General features: G+C 35.0%; 3 protein-coding genes across 4 annotated transcripts; 1 reads left to right on the top strand and 2 right to left on the bottom strand.

Annotated features, from left to right (window-relative positions):
* Positions 1-97: 97 nt before the first annotated feature.
* LOC120003919 (putative methylesterase 14, chloroplastic) lies at positions 98-3,334 on the top strand. The gene is made up of 5 exons (XM_038853077.1): positions 98-573; positions 1,600-1,839; positions 1,939-2,082; positions 2,304-2,438; positions 2,855-3,334. The coding sequence occupies exons 1-5, from the start codon at positions 325-327 to the stop codon at positions 3,125-3,127; spliced, it is 1,041 nt and encodes a 346-aa protein (XP_038709005.1). The 5' UTR covers positions 98-324; the 3' UTR covers positions 3,128-3,334.
* Positions 3,335-3,657: 323 nt separating this feature from the next.
* LOC120003918 (regulator of nonsense transcripts UPF3-like) lies at positions 3,658-11,214 on the bottom strand. Its single transcript, XM_038853076.1, has 12 exons — positions 10,888-11,214; positions 10,550-10,656; positions 9,327-9,422; positions 9,135-9,233; positions 8,902-8,981; positions 8,542-8,634; positions 7,977-8,073; positions 7,040-7,140; positions 6,349-6,856; positions 5,570-5,691; positions 5,434-5,487; positions 3,658-4,391 (listed from the first exon to the last, which is right to left on the bottom strand). Exons 1-11 carry the CDS (start codon positions 11,025-11,027, stop codon positions 5,458-5,460), a joined length of 1,473 nt encoding a protein of 490 aa, XP_038709004.1. The 5' UTR covers positions 11,028-11,214; the 3' UTR covers positions 3,658-4,391; positions 5,434-5,457.
* Positions 11,215-11,919: 705 nt separating this feature from the next.
* Positions 11,920-18,226, bottom strand: LOC120004422 (agamous-like MADS-box protein AGL11). 2 transcript variants are annotated; one of them, XM_038853771.1, is made up of 9 exons: positions 18,043-18,222; positions 16,798-16,991; positions 13,907-13,988; positions 13,129-13,190; positions 12,877-12,976; positions 12,705-12,746; positions 12,584-12,625; positions 12,317-12,477; positions 11,920-12,213 (listed from the first exon to the last, which is right to left on the bottom strand). In XM_038853771.1, the coding sequence occupies exons 2-9, from the start codon at positions 16,977-16,979 to the stop codon at positions 12,210-12,212; spliced, it is 675 nt and encodes a 224-aa protein (XP_038709699.1). In that variant the 5' UTR covers positions 16,980-16,991; positions 18,043-18,222; the 3' UTR covers positions 11,920-12,209. The 2 variants fall into 2 exon arrangements, with proteins under 2 accessions (XP_038709699.1, XP_038709700.1); XM_038853772.1 differs by lacking the exon at positions 11,920-12,213 and having other exon boundaries at positions 12,313-12,477; positions 18,043-18,226.
* Between the last annotated feature and the right edge of the window lie 2,021 nt (positions 18,227-20,247).

Here is a 20,247-nt window from a genome sequence, read left to right as displayed (position 1 = left end):
TCAGAAGAGAGTTGACATATTATTAGGATCCCATATACAATCACATTCACATTTCTAAATCGCTATTAAATAAACCTGAAACAGTGAAATTCCAGTTGGGTTTTGATTTTACCTTTTCTCTCAAACAATGAAACAAACAAACAAACAAACGAATTAAAGAAGGAAATACCCAACTCATCCTGAAACAGTGGAGAACACAACATTAATGCCACTTTCCTTTACTAACACTTTAATTTTCCCGGAAATTGAGTTTGTTTTAGCTCATCTTCAGTCAAGAGGTTTCTGGGTTTTCGTTTAGAAGCTCTGGGAAGGCTGTTTGCAACAATGGGTAATCGTTTTATTCGCATGACAAAGAAAGAAAGCAAAGATGTTGGATCGAGAAGTAAGAGAATGGGCAGGTCGCAGAGGAAGTTGCTTGGTGAGGAAGAATTGCTGCACAGGCAAGCTCTCTCTATGGTGCTTCAGCAGCAACAACTGTCACAGAGATTTGATGGATCCATGTCTAGGCGTATTGGGTCTACCAGTTCTCGAAGACGCACTCTATCTGAGGATCCAATCTCTAATGGCAAACAGGTTAATTTAATAAATATATAATCATACTTCTTTTGCTTTTCTTTTGATTACTTTTCCTGCCATTAAAATATGTGCAAATTGTGGGATAAAGATGATGATGTTGACTGAGTTAATTACTGGTGTATGGTGATTGGATCTTTTGATTATGGTTTGCGAGACATGGATTGAAGTGAAAAGGTTCTTAATTATGTGTATGGGAAGCAAGAATTAGTCAAGGTAAAAATATAAAGGTTGAAAACTGAAAAGAAGGGCTTCCCTTTCTGGGTTGAAACTGATGGTGCATCTGGAGAAGTATGGGAAGCTAGTTCAGTGCCTTTTTCTTTCAATATGTGGACTTTTTGATGCCCAGTTTGTGCTTCAGTCTGATATGTAGTTCCTTTTGGGAGGGAAGAGAAATGTCGACGACTTAAATTCTACTTCTTGTTGTTATCTAATCTTCTTAATAATCACTCTGCAAGCTGACATTTCCTAGTCTATCTTGGTTGTTTGGGAGATCAGGATTTCTTTCGACTTATTTTAGTTTCATTGTGGCATATGAATGTCGATATAGAGAATTACGTAGGAAACTCAGTACCTCTGCTAGAGTACAATCATAAGCAGTATTCCTTTAAGTGATGATATAAAAGGAGTGTAATTGTTGAATCAAGTTATTCCATGTCCATATAGAGACCCCCCATAGAGAGAAGCTTTCCTCTTTGTCAGCTCTAGTTAGCAAGATCAGCATTTCCGAAGGAAGCAGTTTGAAGTGTGGTTACTAACCCCTTGCGGCAAAACCGTAGGCTTGAAATTTTATTATTTGAAACAGTTTTGCTTATTGAATGGAACAAAAAAGTTATGTATGATTGAATGTACTAATAGAACACATGGAATTCTGTCAATCCATCCACAAGGCTCATGTCTAGAGAAACATTTCAGCAAACATTTGTGGTTTTAAATATTTTTACATGAGTTATGATTGTATGAAATTTTGCTCTCTATTATTTCAAATGGAATGACATTCAATTGTAATTTGTGTATTGTTTACAGCAACCTGACTTTCTGGAGAATGTCAAGTTTAAAAAAATAGTTTTGATACATGGGGAAGGATTTGGAGCTTGGTGTTGGTATAAGACTATTGTTCTGTTGGAGGAAGCAGGATTGCTTCCCACTGCATTAGATCTTGCAGGATCTGGTATCGATCTGGCAGATACTCCCAGTATCACAACAGTGGCTGAGTATTCGAGACCATTGATTGAGTACTTAAAGGATCTTCCTGATGATGAAAAGGTTAGAAGCACATATGATGTTATCATGAATACCATTCATCTTGAAGCCCTCAGCTGGCACATACGTTTGTAAAATTGTGATGTGTGTAGCTTTATCCAGGTTATTTTGGTTGGTCATAGTAGTGGTGGGGCGTGTATTTCTTATGCTTTGGAGCAATATCCACAGAAGATCTCGAAAGCAGTTTTTCTCTGTGCTGCGATGGTTTCTGATGGCCAGAGGCCTTTTGATGTTTTCGCTGAAGGGGTATGTCATCAAATCATTCCACCTGATCAAAGTAAAACTAGGTTCTTGGTCAATGTTAATGAAATTTGAGCAGAAGTGTTAAATTTTTGGTCAAATTCCTTCAGCATATGAATAATCTAACAACCCATATAAACTGAACAGCACAGTCTTGTGATTGACCAGGCGTTTAGCATTGCTATGAGTTTCTGAACTGCATTCTAAAGCCCAATTCTGTATTGCAGCTTGGTTCCGCGGAACTTTTTATGCAAGAATCGAAGTTTTTGATTTATGGAAATGGCAAAGACAAGCCTCCAACTGGATTCATGTTCGAGAAACAGCAAATAAAGGGATTATATTTTAATCAATCACCATCTAAGGTATGTTACTTACAGCAAAACCTTCTTAACTTTGAACTCCTCCTTTGGATACTATTTGTAAATGTAAGTGAGTAGCACATGATGCATTGAGCAACTTCCTTTAGCTGTCTGACTAGGGCTTATTTTCCACATTGCATGCCCATGCAACTTCTGTGTGTCCATATGTTATAGTCCATTTCGAACAAAAACTCCTAAAGTCTATTTCACCAAACTAGATTCAGAAACCATATTTGCATAGAGGAAGCTTTTTGATTCGTTCTGCTATTAGATGTGACAGGGTTATAGTCTGAAAGTATGTTGGAATTAAGATTTTCTGTTCAACTGGAATTCTGTAACCCTCCTAGTAATCTCGTAGTGTGTTGCCGATACGTTACGAGTATCAGGGATTTTTATTGTTGTTATTTGGTTAATGCCAGGATGTTGCTTTGGCTATGGTTTCCATGAGGCCCATCCCACTTGGTCCTATCATGGAGAAGCTGTCTTTGTCCCCTGAGAAGTATGGAACAAGCCGGCGGTTCTTCATTCAGACGTTGGATGATCGCGCTCTTTCACCAGACGTCCAAGAAAAGCTATTGAGGGAAAACCCACCAGAAGGAATCTTCAAGATCAAAGGTAGCGACCACTGCCCGTTCTTTTCAAAACCGCAGTCCCTGCACAAAGTTTTGCTGGAAATTGCGCAAATTCCATAGCTCAAATTTCAGAAACCACTTATTTCTTGTTCTGTAATTTTTGCTTTTAACAAAAGGCAATAGGTAGTTCAAGCTTCTTACATGCCTTTAGATGTGATGGATGTCATTGTACTTGGACAATCACTGTAAGTAGAAGGAATATTTATCATTCAACAGAAATTACTGTAATGAAGACGATCTGTGGATTTACCTCTGCCACGATTTAGAAAGTATGAGTGTAGGAACCAAATGAAAATGGTTAATGATGATGCTCAAAGCCATTGGTTATACTAATGCTGTTAAGACATTCAAATGGTTCAATAGTTGGTTGAGGAAATGATAAATGTCAAAGTGAACGACATCCTACAAGCTTGTCGTACAAGCTTGTCGTTTGAAGATATCTGATATGAATTTAAACTCAAGCGCACGTACAAAAGTTTCTCACATGACAATAGGATAAACTAGATCAAAAATCAACGCATAACCACAAAGGTACTGTTGTCAGTAAGAATCAAACTCAAGATCCCTTGTGTCGCATGGAATAGAGACCATTCAGAAAGCAAAACTTAGTTTCTCAGAAATCTTAAAGAGTTACTATCCCCACTTATGTCATAAGATCATATAATCTAGTACAAATGCATCTAGAAAATCAAAGATACACAGACTATAATACATCAAGCAGTGAGGGTTATTCTTTCCATGAACATTTGACATTCCAAGTACTTCTCACTACAACATGTAATGTCCTACCCTATGAATGCATAACAAAAAAACCGCCAGCATCACTTTGTGTAGGGATATCTATAGTACAAATACAACCAATCAAGAGTTTACCTTTAGGCTTTAACACCATAATAACTTACACCCAATCAAGTGTCCACCTATAACACCACAACAACATACACCCAAATGGGGATTGTTCATTAGAGACTTTCTCCACCTAGTAGTGCCTTCCACAAGACAGTCCGCGAGGATTGTGCATTCACCTTCAAAGGCTGTGCTTTTATCCTGCTTGATTCTAAATTCAAATGTTACTCTTCTGCATGAAAAGAATTATATGTCTTCGGTTAAACTGTGAGATAATCCATGATGCACAATCACCGACTAAACTTAAACCTCTATAGCCTCTCCAGAGAAGTTTTATCCAGCTATATTTCACTGTGGAACTCATGCCATGGGAGCAACCCCCAGAAATATACAGCCAATGGTTCTTCATCCACTATCGCATAACGCAAAAGGTTGAGACCCAGCATAAGGGGAAATGGAGAGCAAATTTAGGTGAAACCTGAAAAGCAAGCGAAAGCAAACAATAACTGTTGCTAAACCATATGTAGAGCGGCAAGTCAATGCCAAGAAACTGAAATGGCACTCAGCACATTTTGCAAGACCTAAAACGAAAACATAAAAGAACACACTGAACGGTAAAAACAAACAGAACAACCAACTCCAATAGACCAGCCATGAAGGGTTTTCCTCACAGTATACAGTATAACCTCTTTACAACGAGACTCGAGAGTACAAGTCCAACATAGTACAATCCCTCATAATATCACCTTCAAAGAAAGTCAAATCTGGAACCCTTCATTCTTGAGTCTTATTTAAGCCAACAGTCAAATTATCAATCAGAACTTGCAATCTATCAACAATAAAATTGATAACTTTAAAATTCACCTCAATAGCTAAAAACTGGTTCTTTTCCCAGGCCACAGCATGCCGCATAGCACACGCAAAAGAGAAAAACAATGTATCAACTATCAAGTGAGAGCATAAAGGCATAACCTTTAAGTCCTCTTTTTGGCTAAAGATGGTTTAAGGCCTCATCATCCAACACAAAGATACTTGCACGAACAAATATGATCGAGGTGAAAACATAAGCAACCAACATCATTTCTTGAAATTTCCAGAAACCAAAAAACCATCCATAACATACTAATGAAACTATTGCACTTATATAAAGTATCCTTTGACAGTTGAGAATCCCCTCCCTCAAAAAATTAGGAATATAACCCACTAACGTATAAAAAAAAAGTCAAGAATCCATCAGATATGAAAGCTTGGGTTGTATTATGAAATACATTTTTCTTTTTTTGGCAATCCCCATACCCATACTTGCTACATCCCCAAATCTAGGCATGAGAACGGCAAAACATACAGACAGTATGCGACATATGGTAACACTGCTTCAACAAGCAATTATGCAGCAACCTCTTATGTACATTACAACTGTACAAAAATTCCTTGAATTTTTTTTTCAAAACTCCCATTTTGACTTTAATAAAGAGAATATATATTGCATACGACTGCTAATTATATCATACGATACGTACCGGATCTCAATATTCATAGGAACCTCAAGAAGTCTTCTGAACCCACATTTGTTTCTGCAAACGAAAAAATAACACCTTTAACCATAGCAGACAATGCAACAAGAAATATCCAACACAAAGTATGAAGTTTGTAGACCTCATGGACACCAAAGCCTGCTGCACCTCCTCTTTTTGAATGCTTCCCGTCAGTTGTGTTCAAAGAGCTTTCATCCTTTGTTAGGTTGGCTGGTCCATGATGACCAAAATGTCTGCGCGAGCCTGAAAGAACTCGAAGTTCAGGGAACAAAACAGCATTGCTAGAATCAAGCTTCAATCCAACAATTCAAGCTACATGGCAGCTCAATTAAAATAGATTTTAAAAATGAAGTAAATTTTCATTTTCAATTTTTGTTATGTCTGAAATTATGCTATTTTAGACATCTCACACATTGTCGTCGAAAAAAAAAACATGTTCACATAAAATATTTCACGTCAGTCACATGTAACACTAGGACATACTCACATACTAATACACACTTAGGGATGAATGGACCTGGATCTCAATTATATAATGCTACTTTAAACTAATATTGATTAAGATACTTTTAAAACCCTCATCCTTGTAAGTCACACTTACCGTCCCATAAGCATTTATCTTTGCCAAATTATTAACAAAAATAAACCCAAATACCATCACTTGGAAAGTGAAGAAGTTACCCAATTGATGTTTAATAGCTTGACTTATGTACTTCCCATAACCTCACTTTATGGGAAGTACATAAAGTGAGGTTATGTACTTCCCATCTCAGAATTGTAAAATAGCTCAAATTCATATGTTTAAATTTTAATAGAGAAGACAATATGAAATGAAAATATCTTCTCCAACACATCATTCATACTTTTAGAACATGAAATCGGGAATATTGGCAACAATACCTTCAACAGAATCAGTAGGCGATTGAGTAGACTGTGTCACAGTGGGTGATATGCTTTCCTGACTTGGAGGAACATCAGAACGACGAAGAGGAGCCCAGACGCCACGATCTGGTCTATCCCTGGTTCTTACACGTTTTTCCTGCTTCTGGGAAACTGTATCCAAACCATGTATATCCTTTTTCATGAACCTATCAACTGATGTCCTTTTTGCTTCACCCTCAGAGTCAAGTGCAGGTGATTTATCATCAGGTACATGACCAACAGAACCTCCTCGTGCATTAGTTGCCCGTTGAGATTGTTTCCCATTTTCCAGGTTCAGGTTTGGAATTTTCTGCTGAGGCTGAACAGCAGTTGAAGATTGACTTTGACGTGGTTCATTTTTCTGAAGTATGCTTCTTATCATCCTCCCACCAGCCTCACGCCTCTGATTCTGCTTTTGAAAAATAGAAATGGGCATGCTTTCTCCAGCAGATATTACACCTGGCTGCGGCAGCATGCCTTCTGACACCTGGACATAAAGTGAGGCACCATGTGAATTTCAAACACTAGTATGATCCGTCTTTAGATCGAGAACATAAGCCTTGTACGTGTCATTTCTTGGAACAGTACCAGAATTCACATGGTTGTAGAAGAAATAAATATATATGAAACAAATAATATCAACAAGATAGAGAACAAGAAAACTGCTTACATTAGGAATTTCATGCTCTTTTCCTTTAAGAAGCAGAATTTTTTTCTTTCCTGAATCAGCATTCAAAGTAATTCCTGTGATGGAACCTTCGGTGCTGCCAGCTGTGCACAAGCCATTGAAAGCTAATGTGAGAAATCCAAAATTTATGCCTGAATTTGAAACCAAATTTCTTGAACATGGCATGACATGGGTCATGCACACATGGGCCCATTACACACTTACAGTGCTATTATCTTGAAGGAAAAAAATTCAAAAAAAACATGTTATGCCTTTCCATCACTAGAATCAGGGAATCAGGGAAAGCCCTTAAAGACACAACAATGAGGTTGCTTAATTGTTACCTTGGTGTTCTAGGTTCAATCTACAAAAAATACTTTTTTGGAGGGAGAATAAAAGCAGAGAATGAATTTATATGCTAACTAAAGAAAAATGTTTTTCTTTTACTATCTATTAGCTTAGCGTGCCACCCCAAACTTTTGGGATAAAGGCTTTGATGATAATGATATCTATTAGCTTAGCGTAGCTATACGGAAATTCCTTTGCAACTTCAGAAGTTGTTTGAATTGAGCGTAGAAAATTAGAACATGAAACAAAACATAATCTAGATTCATCTATCAAAGCCTTCCCTCTCTATATAGCAAATAATAACAAAGAGTTCTAGCATTAACAGAATAATCACTTAGCTGAGAGAAATTTCTTTGCAACTTCAGAAGTTGTTTGAATTGAGTGTAGACAATTAGAACATGAAACGAAACCTAATCTAGATTCACCTATCAAAGCCTTCCCTCTCTATAAAGCAAATAATAACAAAGAGATCTAGCACTAACAGAATAATCACTTAGCTGAGAAATATACATATACATATGTGTATACAAAAATATATATAGATATATATAGCTCGATAGATAAACCAGATTTCGATTTGAAAAAGATATACCAGTTAGAGTAGCTGGCTGATCCTCTCGCCTGGCTGCTGATGTAGCATTTGACTTGTCCTTCCGATTCCTATTCTTTATGCTGTCCTTTTGAATATACTGTCAATCAATCAAAAGATAAGACCAAATAACAACAGTCCCTAGACAATAACAGGGTACAAACACTTTTCCTTTCTACTCCAGACGATTAATCAATAGTGCAGAATGTTACCAATGCACATAGATTAACATAGAGAATGGGAGAAGAAACAACAACGACAAGAGTAAAAGATAAAAGACATACAAATGAAAATTAGTCCTAGCTTTCTTTTGGATGTTATCTCAGTTATAAACCTGGTTACTGAAATTTTGTTGCTATGAATAAGGGGGCCATTGGAACCTCTAACATATGTCATGACTAAACTAAAGCTTACAACTCTGCCAAGATATCAAGCAACAAATGCTGCATTTAAAACAAAACATGAGCAATGACGAAATGAACATAAAAACCACAACCACTATATTGTAATCTTTTAAGCATAGAAACACAAGAGAACGCCAGACCACAACCCTATAACAGAAGCATACCTTTTTATTTTCAGAGATTCGCTTGGTTGCAGGTGACCCATGTTTGCTAGAAGGCTTTTGCCCATTTCTTCTGCTAACCTTCCCAAATGAGGCCTATCACAAGTCAACAGAATCCTTTTCAAGACTAACTTTGAGGAAATAAAAATGTAAATGAATAAAATTTCAGAAAATATATTGCCATTTTTCATCCCAATGAAAGTATCAACATTGCCATAGATTAAGGAGAGAGGGGGAAGGTCATGCAAGAATAATATAGCACGGTATTAATCGAAATAGCAAAATGGAAAAATGAAAGCAGGCAAAATTGAAGAAAAGCAAACATGCAACAGGAAGCAGTATGAAAATTTCGATTATATATACCCGAGTTCCATTCCCAGCAGCCCGTTTTTTACGAACAAAATCCATAAGTGGTGTAATGACAGGGTCTTCTTTCCCGGTACCTGGAAAGTACGAAGTGAAGAAACAAACTACTTCTGAGACAGAAAACCTTTATCCATATATCAATTCACCAGATAAATCCCCAGGAATGAAAAACATTATTGAACGGAAATAAATACTCAAGCACATTAAAGTAAAGGGACATTTTAACTGACCAGATTGTTCTGCTTCTTTCCTTTCCAGCTGAATTTCAGCACTAGGAAGATGTTCAACAGGTTTGGCAATAAGTTTGATGAACTCCAGATAGTCAGGATCTAATTTCATAAAAGAATTGTTGGTGATTAAAAGAAATGGCAGCAGAAAATTTATCCATGTGAGAACCAAAAGAAAACAAAATGAACAAGTACCTTTATAGATGGTCCCTTCACGACTGTCCTTTCTGGCACAAGGCTTAGGAACTAGCTGTGAAGGTGCATATTCAACAATGGTCTTGAACTGATGTCCTGCCATGATAATGCAATTTCATGTCATAAAAAATGAAGGCAGAAAATTATAAAGCAATGAATTTCTTAATGCCATAAGTCTGCATTTCTGCAAACAAATGCAGTACATTAAAGACCGAAGTGTCTAAAAAGAATTTAATGCTTCAAAAGGTAAAGGTAAACAATTCCTATACACAAGTCTCCCAAAATGAAGGCAAGGTCATGGAAGGGCAAGACATACACAGCTTTATTCCCATATGGCGAAGACGTTGTTTCTAAGAATTGAACCCGTGACTTCTAGGTTGCGAATAATCCTTTATTTTCTAAACAAATAGTTAATTCACCACCAGCTTGCACCCAAAAAAATTACTACTACCATTACCAGGACCATGATACCATAACCGCAGTTACCCCAAGACCCTAATCACCAAGCCTCCTCAACAGCCATCATTGCACCAACATTGGAGTAACCACCATATTCTCATCATTATTCACCATCATCACTATCAAATCTTATCGTGACTACACTATCATCACTGATCACACCAATATCATTAACTCCGCCACAAATACTTAAAACAACAACTGATAGAATGGTACTACAACCATGCTTTGGCACTGATATAGTCCAAACCAATACTAGTAAAATTAAGTCGTCACCAGCAACACTACTATACCATTGCCCCATATCCTCAATGTCACGATTATGTTTTCTGCCAAACAATTCTCCTCAGTTCCCATTAGGCTAGCCCCAAGGGGAGGAGGGAGGGAGGAAGATACAAGCATGCTCCAAATTTTAAAACAACTAAGTTGAAAAACAAAAAATCTACTGCTGTTTCTGAGATTTATGATAGTCACAATTTTGTTGCACCAATAGCATGAAACATAATATCTGAAAAGGATCGAGAATTTAAATGAAGGCATGTCACTACAACATAGTTTTAAAGCGCACAGAAGATTTGATTTTTCCTAAAAAAAGAAGGGGAAAAAAAAAAGATATCGAAGTCACATTCATTTATTCTTAATCAACAGAAAACTGTCAAAAACTCCAGTTGAAGACCCATGACTACATTCAGGAAGGACTCTAGAAAAGCTCCGGCAATTTACAGAAGACCACGTAAAGTATAGTAAATTTAGATGTCAAGTACCCTTCTCGTTAACAAAAACATGTCCATTGAAGAACTCAGCAAACTCGAAAACATCTTCGGGCCTCTTAAAGTTTATGTATGCTCGAGAATATCTCTGATTCTTCTGGCTGCAAAAATTGTTCAAAAAACCGGGTGAAAATTCTTATTTTGCAATCATATCCCTTTCTTTTCTCTCAATCTTCCAGGAAAATAGAAACTTTCGTTACTTACCACGCTCAGGGAAAAAAAAAATTGCCCGCAAACGCAACCATCGATAATTTGACTTTCAAATTCAATACAGTGACGGAGCTATTCATACTTCGCCAACAAAAAAAAAAAATCAAAGACGGAAGAAGTACCTGAACTTTCCCGGACGGAAGCAGAACCAGTTGTAGCAGTCAAAGAAGCGGCCGTCGATTTGAGAGAGGAGATCGGTCTTGGAGAGAGAAGGAGGTAGCTGCCTAATCACCACTTTCGTCCTCTTCAATGGGTCTTTCATTCTTCACTTCAATATCGATTCTTCCCTAACCACTTCCTCCTCGGCGTGAGTGATCATAGAAAGTCGAAACGCTTCTTCTTCTTCTTTCTTTCGTGTCTGCCAATACTCTGCTTCGAGAAAACGATGCCAAATGCCCCTTTTACCAGGTTGAGATTTGGACATGCGCGACAGAAGGAAAAAAATAAACCATAATAAAAAAATCTATTACCACGGCGACTCATGTCTTTCTACAAACTGGGCTTATGGAATATGGACTTGAAAGCACGCCGAATATTGGACTGTGCCGTAAAATTGAGGCCCAATTTCAAACCCTATTTATTTTTTTATCTATATAAACACCATAAATTCTTCTCAAAAAAATAAAAATAAATATAAACATCATAAATAAATTTATCAATCAATAGCCTGTTTGTTCTGGTTAATTTCCTATTAATCCTACTCTTCAATCTCCTTGTTAACATATATAGATAAATTCAGTTCATTACCATTAACAACGCGTTTTCTTGGAGGAAAACATCATGCAGTAACTTCACAGTATTTCAAAACGGACGATATCTCTACGAACAATGGTTGGATTTTCTTACATTACATGATATCATATCAATACCCAGCTATGATGTCGGGTTTACTTACCTCCCCCATTTGAGTTACATGTTGGGCATGTTGGATGTTCTTATAGATAGACCACCCACAAGATAGTGGGTACCACAAGAACCCTACCCCGAATAGTCCACTTTGTTGTGGCTTGCGTAACATGAGCTAACCAGTGCGGAGGAATATTACGATAAAATGTCACACATCGGAAAGTTGAAAGAAAACAAAGTAATTTATAAGTTAAGATTCAACACCTATAAATTATTGGAAGTCCCTTTTAAAGACAAAATCGTGTGGATCCGGAATGAACAATATATACCACTACAACTTGTTTGGGTAATAGTACACATATGATCAAACACACTAGTTGAACAATGATTAACAGGTGATTTAGTTATTACATAAAAGTCTCACAAAAACTTTTCCACTTACACATCTCAAATCATCTTGCCACTTCAAAATGAACACTTATTCCAATTTATCCTTGGAAATTCAAATCACAAATTCATAGTACAAAGACATTATGCTTATTAATTCCAACTAATAATATTATTATCACCATGGCATACCACCATTTTCTCCAGTGCTTCACCTGCAAGGAACAAAGACAATGGAGGTGAGAATATATATATATATAACATTGCACAGCTACTCTTTAATGTCAAACTCATCAAGAGATGATGATGAGAGATTACCCAAGATGGAGTATCTTCTTGTCAGGATGAGAGAAGCCAGTTCCTGGAGTCTCAAGCATGTTTGGATTGAAGAAATTGCGCAACGCCAACGCTTGGATTGCGTTCAGTTCTGGGCCTGTCACCATGTTTGCTTGCTGCTGAAGCCTCTCTATTTCTGCTATCTGATGATTTTCACAGAGTATATATAATATGTATACATATATATATGTATACAATGCAAGATGATGCAGATAGTGAAGTTGATAAATCAATTGCTCATATATATACCTTAGTTCGAAGATAAACACTCTCATTTTCCATCTCAACCTCCTACATAATCAGGCTTTCATCAGAAATCATATATATATATATAACAAATTAAAAGTTATTGTGGGAAGACAGTGATTACCCTTTTCTGCAAGTACTCAATTTCAGCAAGCAACGTCTCATGCTGTTCCAGGAGATGAGAACAGGCATTAAATCATATTAAAATAGTGGAAAACTATATATATATATATATATTCCACTAATTTATATGTAATATTTTTTTTCTTGGAGTTGGTTCTGCAATGTGTACGAACCTTCTTTGACCTGATTCTACTAATTCCTCTTTCAAGTCTGTTCTCCAGCTGCTTCAGCTCCTTCACAGTTAGGGAGCTCAAAGATTCACCATTTAAGTGCCTTGAACCAATTCAAAGGGAAAACTATATGTTAGAGTATATATATATAGCAAAATATTAATTTGTCTGACATTAATTATCTTTAATTATTTTGACTACTACTACTACCATGGCATTTAGACACCTACTATTATATAATTAACTAATTAATACCTGTTAGAATTTTGTAGCATTTGAATCTGTTGCCGAAGCTTTGCTGATTCTTGTTGAAAATACTACATTCAATCCATATATATATATATATATATATACACACACATACAACATAGATATTAGTTAACAAGGCAGAGGTGAGTATAATATTGACTTCAAATGAAACTAGCTAGCAAGCTAATTATTGTACTTCACAACCATGACATATGTGATTGATAATTGTGTAGACTTGCACATATATATTATGTACAAAAAAAATTGTAATGATATATATATATAATGTAGGGCAACGTGATGAAAGAAACGTTATACTTAAATCTGTTTATTCGATCACAAATATCAAATTTAAAACTTCAACACTTAGTAGGGAATACCAAAGAAGTTGGAATTCTAAAACGGCTAGTCTATGTCATTGTATTCAATCCAAAAAATGTCTCTCTCATAAGATGTTACAATTCTTAAATATAGAAATTTTAATCAAACTGTAAACCACGATAAACAAATAATTAAAAGGAATACTTGACTCCTAAAAATGTAATTGTTTAACAAACAATTGACTTATTAAAATATCAAAATAAAATGTTTAAGATAACCATTTCCATCTGCATCAGTATAACTGTATAACTAATTAGTGATGGTTTAGCAAATTTTCTGATTGTTAATCCTAGCTCTATAATATTATAGCTTTTCTAGAGTTTATGGAATAATTACTTCTAGCTAGGATGTAACCCTAAATTAATTTTAAAAAGCTAGCTAGATGAAAGAAAGAATGGGGTACCTGGGCATTGATTTCTCTAACAGAGTTTGAATTACTACTATCTGAGCATGCCTTCTTGTACCTCTCTATGGTTGATCTTATGCTGCATGTACCAAAACCAGATTATAGTTAAATCTATATATATGTTATAAAGAGATTCAAAAATACCAAAACTTCATAAATTAATTAAGTAAATGAAAAGTATCATGGACTGAAATCCAATAAGTTATAAAGAGATTTTTGTTTCGAACAAAAAATTTATCATTATATTCGTTATGCTAAATACTACACATTTATGATTTTTTAAAAATTTTCTAAAATTTTTAAGTGCACCGGTTGAGGAACCAGTTCATAGTGCACTAGTCCTCCCCGGATCTAGGTGATAAAGGTCACAAGTATTCAAAGTAAATGAAAAGTATCAAACTAGTACATCTTCTACTTTCTATCAATGAAATGAAGACTGTTTTACTCTCTCTCTCTCTCTCTCTTATCATTTAACCTAAGAATAGTAATAGAAAATGCCAGAAAAAGCCACTCAAAGTTTCACTTCTTAGTTGAAGAAAACTGATACTAAAAAAAAGATTTTGGATCTTCTTTCACTAAAATGCTACAAACAAAAAGTGTGCATGGGAAGTTGCCAAATTAAGCTGATGATGGCAAAAGAAACTCAAGAGGAAAGGATTTTTAAAATACTGTTACAGATGTAATCGCATATAAATTCAGACAATGTATATCTAACCATGCATAAATCGTTTTGATTTCAAGGTTCAAGTTTTGAGATTGAAGGATATGCATTTTCTTGTAAGTATTTTCTAATATGCTCCTTAATTGTTGTTGGAACAAAAACATTGTTAAGACTTGTATTCTACATAAGCTTTATGTAAGATAGTCACCGATGTGGTTTATAAATAAAGATGAAATCTCTTTCAACTGTGAGGACCTTTTAAGTACAAAATTATATGTGGGTCTTAGTCCTAGAACGGATAATACCTATAACTGGTTAATACCGCTAAGAGCAAATTTAAAAATCTAAGGTTAAAAGCATTATTTTTCTTGTTATTGATCATGAGAATTAAAGAAGTGTCACAACCTAGCTAGCTAATTAAGTACAATATGCTGCCTGAAGAAAAATAAACAAGAAGTACTGAACTTTTTAAAATTTTAATTACTAGTGAATAAAGACAAGATATGGGATTGATATAGCCAGTACTCAAAGCTAGAAATGGGTTTCATATAGTATCAATTGAAATCACTTGTCAAGAAGGGTTTATTGGGAAAGGATCAGTAAGAGATTAAAAAAAAAAGGCCATTTCTATGTACTAGGCTACTCATGCATGCCCTTGAATCTACAATTTGTCGTGAATTATGACATAGAAAAAGGAACCTAAAAGACTCAGAAAGAGTGCATCCCACAAGGTTAGACAGACCCTAATTGGTGCAAAAAAGAGAGCTCAGTTGGAGCTGAATCCAATCAAAATGATGGAAGTCTTTTTCTTCCAACAAAGGTGCATGGTCAAATTGTCAATGGAACTGTGAGTTTCTCTTTGCTATTAATATAGATATAATGTTTTTTGTTGGTCAAACTCAGAAAAACTTCACCTTTTGTTTGGTCCAAAAGGGGAAAGAAAAACAACTGTACACAAGTCCAGAAAGTATTTAAGCTAGCACCAATTTCAAAACACAGTTTTAAAACATTATGTATGAAGACTAATTATTTAAAACTATTGGATATATATATAAGAGTATAATTATTTAAAAACTATTGGACTTCAATTAGAGATTGAAATAAAACCAATCAAAGAAGGCAGGCACTATAATTCAATTTTTCTGATGACCCAATAAGGACAAACAAAAGATATTGGAGGCTTTGAATACTAGAAGAGGAAACAAAATACTAAAATTGTGGTAACTAAGTATTTGGGTACTCATTTCCCCACCTCCACGAAGTCATGGGCTCTAGTGGGGGAGGCAGAAACATTTCATGAAATAAATATAAAATACTTTACGTTAAACTTTGATCCATACGTCGAACGTCGTGGCACCCACACGTCGAGCGTATTTCACCCCAAAATAATACATATATTAATACAAGAGGAACTACACAAAAGAAACCCTTTTGGCCTATATTATATATATTGTTTCGTGTACTACATTTTGTCAAGCTTTGCAACACTAGAAAGGAAAATTGAAATGACAACTAACTAGGGTCTACAGACATTCAAATTGGTGCAAGTTTATTGCTACAAAGTTGGATCATCTGAACTCAAAGAAAATTTGTATTTTTTCTTGTTCTTGTTGTCGAGTGGACTAAAAGAAGCCAAGTCATTTTTATTTTCAAAAGGCAGTAGTTCTCATCACTCCTAATTACAACATTTTTATCAAGAAGGCCAAGAAAATTCCACAATTTTCTTTTTTCTTCTGGTGGCAATAATTCCTTCATTGAAATTCACAAAAACAAATTAATGTATTTTTTCATTGACATTTGAAATATAGGGTAGCAAAAATATATAGTAACTAGACTGTTTGCACAAATACATGTTATATATATACTCTCCAAGTTATAGACACATGAATATATACACAAATTAACAACAATTCTATCTTTCAATAACTAGACCTAAAAGCTAACTAGTATGTAATCTCATACATACATTAATACATACATACATACATACATATATATATATAGTTCCCTCATCTATTAATTAACTGTAATTAGTACATGAAGTAAAAAAAAGACTATGTCAAAGAACAACTTAGTAATTCTTCTTCATGGGTTAGACACCAAGACTTCTAACACATCATAATTTTTTTTCCAAACACTTTAACCCAACAACATCAAATACAAAGGATGCTATGATATGGTTGATCATTCAGCAATGGAAAACAAAGTAAAAAAAAGAAAGAATTACTTGCTGTTAGAGTACTCGTAGAGGCGGCCGCGACTAGAGAAGACAATGAGTGCAACTTCAGCATCACAGAGAACTGATAGTTCATAAGCCTTTTTGAGAAGTCCATTCCTTCTCTTGCAGAAGGTCACTTGACGGTTGGTTGTGTTCTCAATCCTCTTTATCTCAATCTTTCCTCGCCCCATGGATCTTTCTTTCTATCCATTAATACAAACCTCAACACAATTAGTCGATCCCTTCAACCCATATGAGGAAATCACATCTTATTCATCAAAAACAAATTTATATAAAGCAATAATTTTGAAAATTTTATATGGGAAATAGTAGAAGAGAAGTTTCACAAGCTAGGGAATTGAAATTTGAACCAGAGAGAGAGAGAGAGAGAGAGAAACAATTAGGTTTCCTTTCATGGACCTGTGAGAGCCAGGAAATCTTAATGTTTTCAGAGGCTGAAGCAAAGAAAAGTGAAAAAAAAAAATTTACAGTGTTACTCATTGTCAGAAATTTGTGAGAAAAATAAAGGAAAAAATCATGGATATTGAATCAAAGAATCAGAAAAAGTTGAAAGGAGATCTATCATGCACACTGGGAGTTCAATCAAAAAAGACAAATGAAAAAGCTGTATGCATATTAAGGTTTTGTATACCATATCATCTCTCTCTCTCTCTCTTCATGTGTGTGTTTTTTGTTTGTAAAAAGGTCATTGTTCAGCGGCTTGAGAGAGTGAAGGTTGAAGATCTTGGACATCAAACAGAGAAGCTCATGATAATAGAAACCCATGGGAAAATAAATTTATGTCTCATTAGGTTAAACCATTTATGGGAAGAAATAGTTAATTAAAACATAAAAGCAATGTCAAAATTAAAAATTGATGAACTCATAACACACCCAAATAGACAAAATGCATGTACTAATCATTAACACAATGAAACCTAGCAAATCTGGAGATGGGTTCTGACAAGAAGAAATGGAAAAAAAAATGAAGAAAATTAAGTGAAGCAAAGATTCTAGCCGTTTCACTGGATATCCAGATCTAAGAAAAATCTTCTCTATACGCAAAAATAGATTTGCATTTTGTATTTGAGTCTACATATACATACATTGAAACTAACTTGAAGCATGTATATACATACATACGTATATATATATATATATATCTATTTATAAAATCTAACTATATATGATAAAATGTATTTTTTGTTTCTTTAAAAGATGAGAAAGAAAAGAGACACAAAAACAAAAACGGACCTGGGATTTGGAGATCTCTCCGGTTAACTTCAGCTTTCAGAAAATTTAGAATCCCAAAGGAAACCCAAAACTGTCTACACTTCTCTCTTTCTTTCTTTCTATGTGTATTTATAGCTCTTGCTTTGTTTATCTAGCTTATACTGGACTGAGATAGTGATGGAGAGAAGATCAACCAATTTTGAGAGAGAGAGAGAGAGAGAGAGAGAGAGAGAGTAGTAGTAGTGAAAGTGAATTGGGAATTGTTTTTGTACAAAAATGAGTAGAAGACGTTGTAGTTTTAGCTAAATTAAACAGCTTTGCAGGTCTGAATTTGAGCCATATATGGCAATATTTGTTTCACTTCTTATTTATAAACTCATTAATTTGTATTTACTATCTTGCCCTCCCTTCTATAATCTAAAGGTAATGCCTTTATATATATATATATATACTTGTTTCACTTTGTTTTCTTTAGGCAATGGGCAATTCAGAGATTTATGGCTTCATATATAGGATAGGGTTTGGTGCGATTTTTTTTAACTGAGAACAATATTATATATATAAATTTGTCATTTGAACATCTGATATGGTCTAAACTCGGGTCATCAGACCTGCGCGCACATAAATTTTCGACCTGATAACATGGTAAGTTGGGCTAGAGGCCAGCGCTTGGTCATAAGGATATTGCTACCAGTGGGAATCAAACTCAGGACCTTCCAAATTCATACGGTTTGACCCTAGAAAGATTCACCACTAAAGTATCACCTAAGTGATTTAGGGTTTGATGCGATCCACATATGTGTGAACTACCATTTGGTTTTTTTTTTTTCAGATACTTACACAAAGACTTGTTAATTAGACTTGTAAGTCAATTCTTGGTTTGTTGAATTTAGTCGATTTTTGGAACTTGTTTTCATATTCATAGTCATTTGCTTTTGGATTAAGACTTGCTAGCTATTTGAATATTTGATGCCTGGATTTAATTTTGTTGTTATTGACACAAACAAAGGAAAATACATATCATTTATTGATTAAGTAGAAGAGGCTAATTGAGAAATGTGGGGGGTCAAACCATATGTACACTCAGAAGTTTCTGAGTTTGATTCCTACTGGAAGCAATATTTTTGTGGCCACGCACTAAGATTTGACTCAATTTACTATGTCTTTAGGTAGAAAACTTATGTACATGCTGGCCTGACGGCCCAAGTTTAGACCCATATCGGTGTCTAAAAGACAAGCTTGTATGGTGGTGTTCTCGGTTACCCAGAAAAAACTACTTGAGAAATGTGTGATTTTGGTATGAGAGGGAAGAGCTGCCTAGGCTAATTTTGGTTAGGTATATATTATGTTTGATCAAGCTTTTACTTGATATATATATAGGGCTTGATCCATGTTTGGTCAACATAGATTGAGACTGAGATTGGATAGAACGGTTGAAAGTAAATCTGTTGATGTTGTGGTGACAAATGAAATCAATTAGATTAGTTAACTTGGCATATACATGCAACAAAGAACCTCACACACCCATGCTTATTTGGAATTGGAAACTCTCTGGAATTCCAAGTTAATTACATTATTTCTTCGGATATTGATTTTTTTTTTTTGAAACAGGAGATAGGAGATTTGAACCCTGATCAGCAGGGTGATACCATCCTTACCAATACTATTAGTGGCTCGGGTGTTCAAGTTGAAGTTGAAACATATGTATGTCTATATATATATATGCATGCATGCCTACCATAAAAAATATTGGTTGGTTAACTTGCATCAATTTAATTAAACATTTGGGATATTGATGTTACTTCCACATGAAATTATTAAAGCATTGATGACATTCTATGCATATCCAATAGATCAATCGAGGCAAAGTCTCGGATACTCTTGTTAGGAAAAAAAATGTTTGTGTAAGAAAATCCAACTCAAACAACTTGTAGAGATATAAAGCATTAACTTTGGGATATCATATAAAAAAAATACAACCCAAACAATTTGTAGTGGTACATATAATCTGTTTTGGGACTCAAAATTCGTACGGTTTTATCATTAAAAGAGTCATCTACAATTGAGAGGCATTGGATCTTGACTTTTAAAGTACTTTACTTTCCCTTAATTTTCCGATATGTTACGTTTTATCTTTAACAGCATGCACATAAGAATTAAATTTGGTTAAGCTTTTTAAATTGAGATTTGTTGTGTCTATTCCTTCACGTAATTGCTTGTTATTAT

Source organism: Tripterygium wilfordii, chromosome 8 (assembly GCF_013401445.1).
Source record: "Tripterygium wilfordii isolate XIE 37 chromosome 8, ASM1340144v1, whole genome shotgun sequence".
Taxonomy (NCBI): domain Eukaryota; kingdom Viridiplantae; phylum Streptophyta; class Magnoliopsida; order Celastrales; family Celastraceae; genus Tripterygium; species Tripterygium wilfordii.
This window is presented reverse-complemented; position numbering and strand designations above follow the sequence as displayed.

Bases quoted from the DNA above. Each gene is read 5' to 3' on its own strand.
- LOC120003919 (XM_038853077.1), top strand. From the start codon at position 325: ATGGGTAATCGTTTTATTCGCATGACAAAGAAAGAAAGCAAAGATGTT. The intron at 574-1,599 runs GTTAATTTAATA...TATTGTTTACAG, and splicing joins CAATCTCTAATGGCAAACAG to CAACCTGACTTTCTGGAGAA. The intron at 1,840-1,938 runs GTTAGAAGCACA...AGCTTTATCCAG, and splicing joins ATCTTCCTGATGATGAAAAG to GTTATTTTGGTTGGTCATAG.
- LOC120003918 (XM_038853076.1), bottom strand. From the start codon at position 11,027: ATGAAAGACCCATTGAAGAGGACGAAAGTGGTGATTAGGCAGCTACCT. The intron at 9,423-10,549 runs GTACTTGACATC...TTATCATGGCAG, and splicing joins TGTTTTTGTTAACGAGAAGG to GACATCAGTTCAAGACCATT. The intron at 5,488-5,569 runs GTCTACAAACTT...TTTCGTTTGCAG, and splicing joins CAGGCTTTGGTGTCCATGAG to AAACAAATGTGGGTTCAGAA.
- LOC120004422 (XM_038853772.1), bottom strand. From the start codon at position 16,979: ATGGGGCGAGGAAAGATTGAGATAAAGAGGATTGAGAACACAACCAAC. The intron at 13,989-16,797 runs GTAATTCTTTCT...TGGTACATGCAG, and splicing joins TACGAGTACTCTAACAGCAA to CATAAGATCAACCATAGAGA. The intron at 13,191-13,906 runs GTACCCCATTCT...GATTGAATGTAG, and splicing joins TTAGAGAAATCAATGCCCAG to TATTTTCAACAAGAATCAGC.